Source organism: Epinephelus fuscoguttatus, linkage group LG19, assembly GCF_011397635.1.
Source record: "Epinephelus fuscoguttatus linkage group LG19, E.fuscoguttatus.final_Chr_v1".
NCBI classification, from domain to species: Eukaryota; Metazoa; Chordata; class Actinopteri; order Perciformes; family Serranidae; genus Epinephelus; species Epinephelus fuscoguttatus.
Window position 1 is genome coordinate 504,819 of NC_064770.1, and position 14,179 is coordinate 518,997.

General features: G+C 43.7%; 1 protein-coding gene across 3 annotated transcripts in view; it reads right to left on the reverse strand.

The window, feature by feature from the left end:
* Positions 1-14,179, reverse strand: part of prr12b (proline rich 12b) — a 129,515-nt gene that overhangs the window by 91,144 nt on the left and 24,192 nt on the right. For all 3 annotated transcript variants that reach the window (XR_007447790.1, XM_049560177.1, XM_049560178.1), the window contains exons 2-4: positions 9,491-9,648; positions 6,604-6,765; positions 1,905-6,463 (exon numbers count right to left, since the gene is read on the reverse strand). Coding sequence is in view for 2 of the 3 variants with exons in the window: in XM_049560177.1 (XP_049416134.1) it covers positions 1,905-6,463; positions 6,604-6,765; positions 9,491-9,648 (4,879 nt within the window). In the remaining variant the exon portion in view is untranslated. The remainder of the gene's footprint in view (positions 1-1,904; positions 6,464-6,603; positions 6,766-9,490; positions 9,649-14,179) is intronic.

The window sequence follows — 14,179 nt, forward strand, 5'->3', positions numbered from 1 at the left end:
TTGTGTGACCAAACTGCACATATTCCAGTGTCCTTTTATTGTGACCATCCCAAGGTACACCTGCGTAGTGATGATTCACCTGTCAGGTGGATGGATTATCTTGGAAAAGTAGGGGTGCTCACTAACATGAATTTTAACACATTTGCAACCAAACATTTTTTTTCTGTGGCACATAGCTCTGGGCTAGCAGCCCATCTACAACAGGCTTAAGCATAGTAGAAGACACCACAGTTTGTAACATGAAAGTGCTTTATTCAGTGTTCTCATGATTTAAATCACAATTTGGGATGTCCTGATCCGATCCCAGAGATTGGGATGGGGCCAATCAAGGCATTTTTTCACTGATTGGGATTGGTTTTATTGAATTATATGGAGGATCTGAACCTTTGTTTAATGTTAGCTGTCACACAGGTGATTTTACATATGAAGCTTTTATGCAGAAACGCGCAGAGTACAGCCATCTCCTGGTCTCCTGCTCTCTTTGTGTATAGGCAATATGAGACTGTTTATTTATGCTTTTTACCAACATTATGAGCACTTGTTTCATTTCATCTCAGCGTGAAAGTCTTGTGCATTTATGGTGCATGGTGTTTATCCATGGGCAGAGGAGAGATAGACAGTGGTGCAGAACTGACGACAAACCATACTCACCATACCACTGCCAAGTGCAACAAAAGCTATGGGAGCGAAAAGCCAATAAGAGTAATTCATTAATGTAGCCTAATTCACGCAAAAGATGTAAAAACGGTGAAAATAAACCTGAATGAAATATCGTTCATTCAGGTAACTCAGGTAACAAAGCAACAAACACTGGAACGTTCCCTCAACACAGCAACAAGGCCAAAAAGATTAAAGAGAGGGTTTGTTATTTTAGACCTATTTACTTATTTTGTAAAACATAAATAAATAATAAACTATAATGACCAGCTTGGATGCAGGGATTTTTTTCTTAATGCATTGCAGAACTTTTCGGTTGTCAAGCATATATTTTGGATTGATTTTAATAACTTCGATGTACTTGAAGTGTGCACTGTGTAGCTGTGTTTTCCAAGAAAATAGAAGTATCAGATTGGGACTCGTGTAAGTAGAAGAGGAAGAGTTTCTTGAAGAGGAAGAGATCTCTGTGGTTCATCTGGCTTAAGGTAAAAACCTCCTGAACATCTGGACCAGAAAAAAGATTAGCCTACACAGTGCTGGGTGAGAAGTCCATCTGCAACAGGCTAAACAGCTTAGAAGGAACACTGATTTATAATGTGAAAGTGCTTTATTCAGTGTTTTTAGTGGTTTTAATCACCTGCTCTGCTTGTTTTTTTTTTGGAGAGGAAGCAACCTCTTTGGATAATTTTGCTATGGTAAAAACCTTCAGAACAATGAACACTGAGGAACTTCAAACTGGAAGAAGTTTCATCTGGTTGTAATTTGCAGTCCTCACTGCTAGACACCTTGAAATCTCCTTGAATCTTATACACTTTTTTCTTTAAATACTCGTACCAGTTTTGGCACAGTCCCATGTCTTTTTCTCCACTTGATTTAGTTTTACCTAGGGGAAGGGTATTAAATCTATTTAGGTTGAGCTTTCAACTATTACCTATTAAAGTGACAATATGTATATATAACTTCATATTATAAACTCACCCTTAAAAAATTACATCCATAGAAATAAAAGTCAAGTTGACTAGATAAATTGCATACACACACAACATATGTGATTCTTTCTTTTTACATTTCTTAGTGTCATGAGCTGAGTTAATTTATCATCAGAGCTTTTATTCTTCTACTCAGACAGGAATTTGATCACTGGCCTATTCAAAGCAAGCAGCATTTTAGCCCATTCAAAATTTTTGACATGACTCTATGATTCTTAAGAAGTTCAGGCCCAGATAATCTGGTCTTTTCACTCTTACCTTGAGAGGACTGATTGGATCTTGCTGCAGCTGCTGAGGTGGTTGCTGTTGTTGATGATGATGATGCTGTAGCTGTTGCTGCTGTTGATTATGTGGTTGGTGGTGAGGACAGGAAACATGCTGCTGTGGATGATGCAGGTGATGCTGTTGTTGCTGTTGCTGTGTTGTTTGGTGGTGGTCAACCTGCTGTCTGTGATGTTCATGTGAATGCTGTTGAAGATGCTGCTGATGGCTGAACTGTTGCTGTCGATGCTGCTGCTGCTGATGATATGGGAGGCTTTGTGCTTTGTTCATATCTTGATGCATTTCAACAAGAACCTCCTCCCGCCGGCCACGCCCTCGACCCCGTCCACGGCCCCTCCTGCTTTCTCCTGCCACTGATCCCATCAGACCCCTGCAGTAGGGAGGCTCTGGAAGAGGGCGTATGCGTGGTCTACCTCGTGGGCGAGGAGGACCTTCACGTTTTGGTTTAGTTGGCTTCCGGCCTCTTTTTTTAGGGCCATCATGGGGGAGGAGTTGTGGAGGGTGTCCAAGGGAAGAGTAGCCAGAATTATGGCAGAAGTCGATGTCAACCATCAGTGGACTGAGCCCACTTACTCCTGATGCCCCCCCAGCCTTCCTACAGCTAGACACCAAGTCAGGGAGCAGGTCAGGAAGGCGTCGACTGTTTAAACGAATATCAGCTGGAACATCAGCTTTATCCTCGTCGTCCTCAAATTCATACTCCTGCGCATAGTTTTTCTTTGTTTGAGGTTGCGGCTCACGCCGCTGTTTGAGCAAGTGAAATGAGCTTGTCTTCAGCAGTTTCTTGGGTCGAGAGGAACAGAATATAGGTGAGGTCAGACCAGGAGTATTTGGACTTTCACCCACTCCTACCACTCCCATCATCTTGCTGACTGAGCCACCCCCTTGAACTGCTGAACTCAGCCCCATAGTGGGTGTTTGGGATTGGATGAGGCCAAGTTGGTCAGTATTCACAGTGGAGGGAAGCTCGTGCGTCTTCATAGAGTCAAGGTCTAAGTGTAGATTGCCATTTCCTGTTCCTGGAAGGCTGTGGCAATACTGTCCATAGCCTTGATCACTGTGATGACCAACCATGTCATAGCCCTCTCCTGTTTTTAAGGCCTCCATACCGTCTTGCCCCTGCCCATGGCCCTGGGTAAGGCTTTCCTGAGCAGCCTGTCCTGCCCCAGAATCCTCAGCACAGCTTGACTTGTAATCTGCTGAGCAAAACATGTCCTCCATCTCAGGAAAGAAAGAGCGGTCTTCATCATGTAACAGAGAGTCAGGAAAGCAGATGGAAGTCAGAGATGAAAAGCGCTGCTGTTGCTGCTGAACTTGATTCTGTCCTACTTTACCCACTGGGCTCACTGTGTCAAACTGGTGCTGCTTGAGCTGGTCTAACTGGGAGTGGGACAGAGTTTCAGGGTCTCTTTGTTGGGGCTGCTGCTGTTGTTGGGGAGTTACCATATTTGCTGCCATCCGGTGGGAGTGTGTGTGAGCTAACTGAGAGTGTGCCAGCTGATGGTGAGTGTGTGCTTGCTGCTGATGGTGAGCATGGGGGTGGGCATGGGCCTGAGGCTGGTTGAGGTGATGTAGGTGTGAGGGGGCGGACAAGCCTAAATCTGGTTCAGAGAGGAAGTCATGGAGATCTGAGGCTGTCTGTTGGGGATGGTGGTGGGGTGTAAGTCTGTGCTGCTGTCTATGTCTGTCTCCACCACCTCCCTCCCCTCCTGTAACAGTCACACCAACCCCTGTTCTGTCCAGAGCTCCTCCACTGCCTCTGCTGTTCGTTCGGGAAAGAGATTGGTCCAGCATGTCTAGTGGAGACACTGAGTTCTGACTGGTCCTGCTTTGATCTCTCTGCTGAACTCCAAGGCTGTAGTGGTTGTCCATACCTTGGGTCTGAAGCTGGAGTTGCAACTGTGCAGACTGGTTCTGTGGATGGGACTCCACCCCGGCAGGCCCTGCTCCTCCGGCTGAACCCATCATGACCTGCTGGCTCAAAGGATGCTGCTGCTGCTGCTGTGGAGGGGCTTGCTGAGGATCCATCTTAGTGTGGGTGGTGTGAGAAAGGACAGACTGCAGCATGTGAGATTGCTGGGGAGGGTCTGGCGATGAATCTATTAGAGAGAGGGGAACCTGGCTTTGCCGAGCCTGCTGCACATCTGGTGTGTTACACAAGTAGGCATTGTCATTTGCATCTGAAGGCTTCTTCAGCTCCATGTGAGGGTGGCTGTGAGAGTGGGAATGGGGATGGCTGTGCTGAGTATGTTGAGAGTGCGGTGTGTGTTGAGAGTGCTGAGAGTGCTGAGAGATTTGGGGATGCTGAGAGTGTTGTTGAGAGTGTGAGGGCACATGTGAGGTGTGATGGGAATGTTGGGAGTGTGGGTGCTGTATGTAGGGGTCTCCCCTTCCATAATGGACCACAGAGCCCATGGAGTCATGCTGTTGTTGATGTGAGTGGGTAGTATGAGAGTGGGAAAGAGAGTCAGTGACCCCTCCTACCCCTCCAGCTGTGGACTTTGATATGCTCAACTCCGATTTGGCCTGTTGCTGTTTCTTCTGTGATATTTCCAACTGACTGTTTAAGCCACTTGCGTCACCCATTGCCGTTCCAGGACCTGAACTGCTGGTGATGTTATTGGTACGAATGACACTCTGAAGGTGGTAGCGCTCTTCTGAGATCTTGTTCATGTCATAGGTCACTCCCTTGCCTTCCCCATCCCTAGCTTGTGGAAGCGGCTGGGGTAGCTGCTGAGGAGGTGGGTGATGCTGGGAAGGATGAGGAGTTGAACTCTGGGCGTGTAGTAAGTGGTGGATAAGGAAAACGTCATCATCCTCTTCCTCATCTTGGGATCGCTCAACTCCCAGCATATTGGTTTCTGTTTTTGCCTTGGGCGGTGTTGAGTGGTAGGACTGGTTCTGCACTTGCTGTGTATCGGAGAAACCTTGGGGTGAGGACATAAAAGAAGGTGATAGGATGGAGGGCAAGTATTTGGTGGCCCCTGAGCCTCCAGGGGACTGTGCAGGGCGAGCAGACGCAGGAGAGTGCAATCCAGGGCGACTGATATTGGAACTGATGGAGGGCGAGGGACTAGACTCAGGCAGGTGGTATGAGCTGCTGCCTCCATTACCAACACTAGAAGGCCCACTCCCTGATCCTGATCCATTGCCAAGCGCAGCAGCTCCTGATACGGGTCCAGTTACTGTTGATCCTCCAGCATTCCCATATCCTAAGGAAGGACTGCCTGCTCTTCTAAGAGAGGTTTGGCCATAGCTTGAGTCCCCAAACACTATTTCTGCAGAAAATGACCGTCCTCCTGAGCCTATACCAGTGAAGGCCTTCCCTCCAGTACCCCCTGCTCCAGAGCTTAGGTCCTGGGCAGGAGGTGAATTAAAGACTCCATAAGACTGAGCCATGTGTGTAGATGGAGGCTGGTTGGGAGAGTAGGACTGGGCATGTTGCTGGGGAGGCGTCTGGTCTGGTTGGCCTGTGCTGGATTTGGCCACAGGTGAAGAGCCATAGGTGGAGAGACATTGTTTGGGTGCTGGCTGTTGAACAAGGTTGGATGACACCACTGGCAAAGCAGGTGGTGCTGGTGTTGACTGAGGTGGGAGCTGCTGACGAGAGGGAGCAGGCAAGGAGCCAGTGCTTGTCTTGGAACTAGAAGAGGACGCGGAAGAGGTGGAGGAGGCTGATGGTGGAGTGTGTGGGGTGCGGGAAGAGGATGACGCTGAGCCTGAAGAGGAGTAGCCACTACTGGAGCTGGAACTCTTGACTCCCTTAGTGCCAGATAAGGAGGGGGCTGAAGAGCTGGAGGACGAGGATGTGTAGGGGGTTTGGATGATAGGTCGATATGTCTTGGATTCCAACCGAGGTGAGGGCTTGGGCTCAGAGGATGGGCTCTGCTCCCCCAGGGGACTGCAGGACAGTCCAGAATGCCGGTGGTGGCTGGGTATCTGCTGGTAGCTCGATGACCCACCACAGCTGGTATATTGCTGTGGAGGCAGTGTTGTGGACTGCGCTGGGGATGAGCGTTGATAATGCTTGATCACACTGTCCTGCCGGGAAACTGCCCTCTCTGGAGGAGGCTGGGGCGGAGGGGGGGCCGTGGGCAGCAGAGCTGGTGTGGAAGAGAACATAGAGGCGTTATACAGCTGGGAGGACTGGTTGTGGAGCTGGGAGGACAAAAGGTTGAACTGGGGAGGGGGCAGGTGGCAGCTGGAGGAGGTGGGAGGGGCTTGGGTCTGAGGAGGGGTTGTTGGCTCCTGGGAGCCCCTGTAGGTGGCACTCTGGGAAGACAGCAAGCGATCAAAGCCCAGGCTGGACTGGGAAGGTGTTTTGATGTGCAGCAGGGGATCATGAGGGGATAACAAACCGTTGGAGGTCGGGCTAAATGTAGGCGTGTCCTGCAGGGATAGTGAGGGAGTGAAAGATCGTCCAGAGAAGGAGCCAGGATGCTGGTATGCAGAAAGGGCTGAGGAGGAGGGGAAGGAGCTGGAACCAGGAAGCGCCCCTGAAATAAAGAGCTCCGCTGGGGCTGGTGTGTGCATTGCTACAGGACACAACATTACATGGACAGCGTTGGTAAATGCAAGTCTCTGTTCAAATTTAACAAATTAGCAAAATTTCAGCTTAAAGCCCTTATTACACAGTGATCATGCCATGGCATTACCCTAACAGCCTGACACTCACCAGTCTGCCAAGAGGGAGTGCGAAACTGAGAGAGGAGGGAAGAAGCAGATGGTGGTGGCTGTGGACCCCGCGATTCTAGAGCTGAAATCAGATTCATGACGGAGGGGTCAGGACCAGAGGGGCTGGCATGGTGGAGACTGGCATCAAACAGCCCTGACAAACCTGGTAACAAACCACAAATCTCACTTAATTCATATAAATAACAACATAGATCATGCCATCATATCATAAACCGATTAATAAAAGACAGTGTGATTTTTCAATTTGGACAGACGGCTGATGTCTCTTCTCATTTGGTGAATCATGCAACACAGTGATTTGCACAGCTGTGTAATAGGTATGAGATAAGTTATCCAAGTAGTTGAGAGATAAGTGATTAATCACCCTACCCTTAATTTATATTCCACTGTAACCAAATGTTTGGCACATGGCACCACAGCACTCAGTATATATGAGCAAAACAGGAGGTGCAACTCAAAACACTCATACTCTACACACAAGATGTAGCACTGCACCATGGTTGTTTTGGTACATTACATTACATTACCTATCAATTAACTAAGTACAAGCTATTGTTGGCTTGGCAAATCAAGAAACTACAATCCAGTAAGGCCATCAATAATATTTTAACAGCCTCAGAAACTCTGTCATCAGACCCATCAGAAATCAATGAAGCTTTTGCCAAATTCTATCACTCATTATATAAAGCAGAATCTTCCGGGATTAATAGTCATCAAACGGCATTTCTAGACGGTCTCCAAATCCCTAATCTCTCAGATGAAGCTAAACAGCACCTAGACTCCCCATTTTCTATAGAAGAGCTTTTGAAAGCCATAACTGCAATGAAGAGCGCTAAAACAGCTGGACCGGATGGTCTCCTCATTGACATATTTAAAGCCTTCAGAGAAAAAGTAGTACATCCCCTTATGAATATGTATGAGGAATCCCTGAAAACTGGCATTCTCCCCCCATCACTTAGAAAGGCACTCTGACTCTCTCAAAAAACTTAAGCAGAATACAGCTAACCCATTTGTTAAAACCACAATTATAGCCTGGCATGATTCACAGGAAATGTTTGGGCTTTCACAATTTGCTCCTATCTGGGGCAATTCTTTATTTACACCAGGCAAATCGGATCGTGGATTCAAACTCTGGGCTCAACTGGGACTACAGAAGATTGCAAATCTTTATTCAGATAACACCCTCATGTCCTTTGATAATCTTAAAAAAAAATTTGGGATCCCTCAAACTCATATGTTTAAATACTTTCAAATACAGAGTTTCATCCACTCAAGGATGCAATCATATCAATGTCCTCCCCGAAGTATTATTGAAAACTTAGCAACATCTGACCCATATGCTAAAAGTAAGATCTCAGTATTATATAAGAATCTTGTAGAGACATCTTTGGAATCTTCGGATTACAAAAGAATAGCATGGATAGAGGATCTTCAAAGAGAAATCACTGAAAATGATTGGGAAAAAGCTCGCTATCAAGCACAAACACTATCTATTAATAGCAGATTGAAACTGATCCAATATAATTGGCTTATGAGAACATACATAACTCCTGAAAAGCTCAATAAATTTAATCCTAATATCCCTGATAGTTGTATAAAATGCAGAACGGAGAAGGGAGCCCTATACCACTGTATATGGAAATGCAAATATTTACAAGAATTCTGGAAAAATATAACTAATACAATCTCCATCATAATCCAGAAAAAAATCCCTGTATGCCCAGAGATCTGTGTCCTCGGACTGTTACCAGAAACACTGGTCCTGAGAACACATGAGAGTAAGCTGCTTAACCTCTGTTAATCTCTGATTAATGAACTTTCTTCTTGCTTGTCGATTGAAAGACTTGCATATACAGTCAAACAAAAAAGTCATGTTTTTCATAAAATATGGGATTCATTTATCATATTTTTGAAATCAAGATCTGATATCCTAACTCCTTAAACCTAACATCTACCAAGTAAGACTGTACCCTTTTAATTGAATTTATTTTTATTTTATTTTATTTCATTTAAATTTTATTTAGGTATTGTTTCTCAGTTAGTTTCTTTTTATTTTATTTTACATACATAATATTTTATTTTTCTTATTTTTATGTATACATAAGTATCTTTTTGTGTTTTGTTTGTCAGTCGAGTATTTATATATCTACTTGATGACATGTATGCGTGCTGTACATATTGTAGCCACAGGGACATATGTACATATTTAAGTTATTTTCTTTATTTGCAGCCACCAACATAATAACACATTATTGTTATTGTTTTCTTATACTGTTGGCTCTGTGTTCAGGGTTTGGGGGAGGGAGGGAAGTTGTTTAAAGACTTGAAAGATATAACAAATTATCCTGAATAAATAATGTACCAAGTTCAAAAATCAATAAAGATATGTGTTATAAAAAAATAAGTACAAGCTTGCATATTGTTTATCAATGTTACCATACTGAGAATGTAATGGTAGTTAAAGTTATCAATGAGAAAAGCTATGAGAGATCTCCAAGACATTCTGCCCATTTTGACAATGGCTTGTCTCAGAATAAAAACAGCAAGAGAGAAACCAGGTTAACTGAGTTAAAACCTTTTTTTGTAACTTATCAAGCATATCAATTCCTGAATATCTAATCTAACTATAAGACAAGAAATCTCTGTCTGTCCTTCAGTGTGTCCTTTGAATATTTCGGGAACTGTTCACCCAATCTACTTCACACTTCACACTTGGCGGGTTTATTGCCAAGGTTGTGCCTTTTTGAAATTGGTGCAATTTGGACATGCGAGACGTCCAATATTAATAAAGACTGTGAAATAAAAAGGAAAAATCCAGTATTTCTAGATTAGAATTTCTACAGGTAAACAATCCAATGAATCCTTACCAAGTGAGCGTCCAGCAGCCCCCCATGCTCCACCCTGTCTGGAGCTTCCTGGGTGGTGGTTGGTTGCATAGCCCTGGAGGGGGTGAGGGGTGCCATAGGTTTGCCTGTGGAGCAGCTCTGAGTCTGGGTGGGATGACCTGGAGCTCCCATACACGAGGCTGAGGAACACATGGTTATTAGGTTTGACTTTTACACAGGCCCTTATTTACATCAAGTCTGCTGTCTTTCACGGGACAAGTCACATTGTTGGACTTAGAATTTAATAGTCCATTTACCTGTTTAGAGCATCCACACTCCACAATGTCTATCAACAATGTCAAATACAAGATTCTAATTCTAACTACAGCTCACAGAACTCAATTCAATCAATCAATCAATTTTATTTATAAAGCCCAATATCACAAATCACAATTTGCCTCACAGGGCTTTACAGCATACGACATCCCTCTGTCCTTATGACCCTCGCAGCGGATAAGGAAAAACTCCCCAAAAAAACCCCTTTAACAGGGAAAAAAAACGGTAGAAACCTCAGGAAGAGCAACTGAGGAGGGATCCCTCTTCCAGGACGGACAGACGTGCAATAGATGTCGTACAGAACAGATCAGCATAACAAATTAACAGTAATCCACATGACACAATGAGACACAGAGAGAGAGAGAGAGAGAGAGAGAGAGATGCAGGTAATGACAGTAGCTTACAACAACATTGTTGAAAGTAATAATATTATAGTTATAGTTCTGGCTACTGTGGTACAATATGTTGAAAGTATGTATTAATATCTGGCAGTATACATGTGTGACAATAGTCATATGTGTATAATAACAGTAGAAGTATGACTAATGACTAATGATGGCAGCAGCAGCAGGAGGCATCTGGCAGGACCACGGCAGGACCACGGCAGCAGCACAACCTCACACGTCACGCTGTCCAGGCACCGCTGCGATATGAGTTAATCTGAGAGACAGTGGAGCACAAAAGCTCCGGAGAAGAAGCCGAGTTAGTGACATCCAGAATGGCCGAGTTAGCAAGATGCAGTAATAGAATACGAGAGAGAGAGAGAGAGAAGGAGAGAAGGTGCCCAGTGTATTATAGGGGGGTCCTCCGGCAGACTAGGCCTAAGTCAGCCTAACTAGAGGCTGGTACAGGGCAAGCCTGAGCCAGCCCTAACTATAAGCTTTATCAAAGAGGAAAGTCTTAAGTCTAGTCTTAAATGTGGAGACGGTGTCTGCCTCCCGAACCGTAACAGGAAGATGATTCCACAGGAGAGGAGCCTGATAGCTGAAGGCTCTGGCTCCTGATCTACTTTTGGAGACTTTAGGGACCACGAGTAACCCTGCGTTCTCAGAGCGCAATGTTCTGGTGGGATAATATGACACTATGAGCTCTCTAAGATATGACGGAGCTTGGCCATTTAGAACTTTATAAGTTAACAGTAGGATTTTAAATTCAATTCTGGATTTTACAGGGAGCCAGTGCAGAGAAGCTAAAACAGGAGAAATATGATCTTGTTTCTTAGTTCCTGTTAGTACACGTGCTGCTACATTCTGAATTAGCTGGAGAGTTTTTAAGGACTTACTAGAGCTACCTGATGATAGAGAGTTACAGTAATCCAGCCTAGAGGTAACAAAAGCGTGGACCAATTTTTCTTCATCTTTTCCGGTCAGGATAGGCCTAATTTTCGCAATATTACGCAGATGAAAAAATGCAGTCCGTGAGGTTTGTTTTAAATGAGAATTAAAAGACAAATCTTGATCAAATATCACTCCGAGGTTTCTTACGGTAGTGCTAGAGGCCAGAGCCATGCCATCTAGAGAAACTATGTCATCAGATAAAGAGTCTCTGAGTTGTTTGGGGCCAAGAACAATAACTTCAGTTTTGTCTGAATTTAACATCAGGAAATTGGTGCTCATCCAAGTTTTTATGTCTTTAAGGCAGTTATGCAGTTTAGTTAATTGATTACTTTCTTCTTGCTTCATCGATAAATACAACTGAGTATCATCCGCATAACAATGGAAATTTATAGAGTGATTTCTAATGATGTTACCTAAAGGAAGCATATATAGAGTAAATAGGATTGGTCCGAGCACAGAACCTTGCGGAACTCCAAAACAAACTTTGGTACGTAAGGATGATTCATTATGAACGTCAACAAACTGAAAACGATCAGATAAATAAGATTTAAACCAGCTCAGTGCAGAACCTTTTAGGCCAATTAAGTGTTCCAGTCTCAGCAGTAGAATTTGATGGTCAATAGTGTCAAACGCTGCACTAAGATCTAATAAAACAAGTACAGAGACAAGTCCTTTGTCTGAAGCAATGAGAAGGTCATTTGTAATTTTGACTAGTGCTGTCTCACTGCTATGATGCACTCTAAATCCTGACTGAAATTCCTCAAATAGATTATTATCATGGAGAAAATCACACAGCTGGCCTGCGACTACTTTCTCAAGGATCTTTGACATAAAGGGAAGATTAGATATTGGTCTATAGTTGGCTAACACCTCTGGATCCAGGGTGGGCTTTTTTAGGAGAGGTTTAATTACAGCTACCTTAAAAGACGTCCGTACCGAGGTACTTACCGAACCATGATTTTTTTTTTGGTACCGTTACACCCCTACTATTTATTGTTCTGAAGGTTTGTATCCAAAAGGACTTTTCCTTCGGAAAAGTACCGAAAAGTATCGAAAAGTATCGAAATTCATATTGGTATGGGTACCGAAACAAAGATTTTGGTATCGTGACAACACTATGTTGTAGTAATGTGAAAAAGGGCCACCAGATCCAGGAGCTACATTTGAAGTACCATACGCAGACACACAAGTCACTGAATCCTCCACAAGTTCCCACAAATGTTTCATAATAAAAGCCTATTTAGAAAACGAAGGGATTCTCTTAACCGAAGTTATAATGGGCTTTTAATTTGAAACAGATACAGGAAGTGTTGGGTTTGAAATGATGGTGTGATGCATTAACTTTATCAAGGCAAACGGGAGCGGATAAAAAGTAAAAATATAAAAATATAGAGGGAATAATAAATAACGGCCCGTTTATAATGCAGCTTGTTTCAAATGAAGCTGGTAGCCTCTGCAGTTGTGGTTAGTAAAAGCCCCTGCCCTATTTTTTAATTTTCTTACTTTATGTCCATCTCCATTATGAAGAAACTAGTCCATACCCACTGAGTGCACAGTTGCCCACGTACAGTTTCACATAGTGTGTGTTTGGGATACAGGTCATAGGAAATTGGAGATTAAATAGTCAACTGAACCCATTAAGAAGAGCAATGTATTCAGACAGAGTTTTTGTGAATTTGATAGTACGATTGCTTTATTGAAAGTACAGTAGTACCATTGCCAATAGTGGGATAGTTAGTGGGCTAAAACTGTACATTAGTAGTTGAGGTAGCACGTTGAAAGGCAGATAATTAAAGTGTTTATATGTTGTATTGACTTAAAAGTGGGGCACGCTGGTAATTCACATGGGAAAGGTGCGGCTAGCTCTTGTTGCAGCAGCATTCCATACCATGACTTAGTCATACCAAAAATTAGAAAAGAAAAAAAAACGCTCAACATTCTGCCACAGGGGGAGCCACAGCGGTCGGTCGCATTTTAGCCATTTTTAAGCATTTTTCTGTTGTTATAGCACCACCCAGTAGCCAATTAGAGTTAAATTTCTCCAATCACCTTGAGGTGTCCTGTTCTACATATCTACCAAGTTTAGTAAAAATCAATATGGCAGTTAGGCCTAGATAAGAAGTTAGCTCTCTAGCGCCCCCATTTTGTTTGATCGAGTCAATAATGGAAGGGTCCCCTCAGATTATGTGATGTCATATGCCTACAAAGTTGCGTGGTGATCGGTGAAACCCTTGAGATGTTATACACCTTTATGTGATGAGCCACACCCTCCGCAATATTCATTGCCTTATAGAAGGTCAGTTTTAGTAAGTTTTCTAACTTTTGCCAAGAGGGAACTTTAGATATTGGTCTCTAGATTATGTTCACCGAGATTCATATAGATCGGTCTGTATGATTTCGATTTTAAGTGTTTTTCAAAACATTCAAAATGGCGGAAAATCTATATAACTGGAAGTTATGGGTTCTTGATGCAAATTTGTTCCTATTGAGGAGAGGCATCTCTGTGTAAAGTTTCATGTCTGTACAACATATGGGGCATGAGATATGCCCATCAGTTGCTATAGCGCCCCCTTTGGCCACTTGATGTAATATTGCTTCATTCACATCCTCCCATGACCCTCTACCACTGTGCCAAATTTCACATGGATTGACCAAGTCAGTGAGGCGAAAAACATGGAACAGACACACCCACAGACACACTCAGAGTTTTCGTCATTATATAGTAAGATAACATTGTTTGCTAGCTTGATGCTAATAGCAGTACTCACCAGGTTGATAAAGTGCTCCTGCTGTTTCACACCATAATTTTTCCCGTTTTATTCTGTGTGGTAACATCTCTAGAGGAAACATCAAAAAGGCTGGGGTGTTGTTGTCATACATGTTGTGTCCATGGCAGCAGATCGCTCTGTGTTCCTATTGGTCAAAGTGACGGCTGTGACGGGAGCAGTCGCGAACGACAAAAAGAAAATAAAACATGCTAGACTGAAGTGTCCCAGATGTGGCATCTGTTGTCGTTAACTATGACACACTAAACGAGATGAAACGATGGATTATCGTG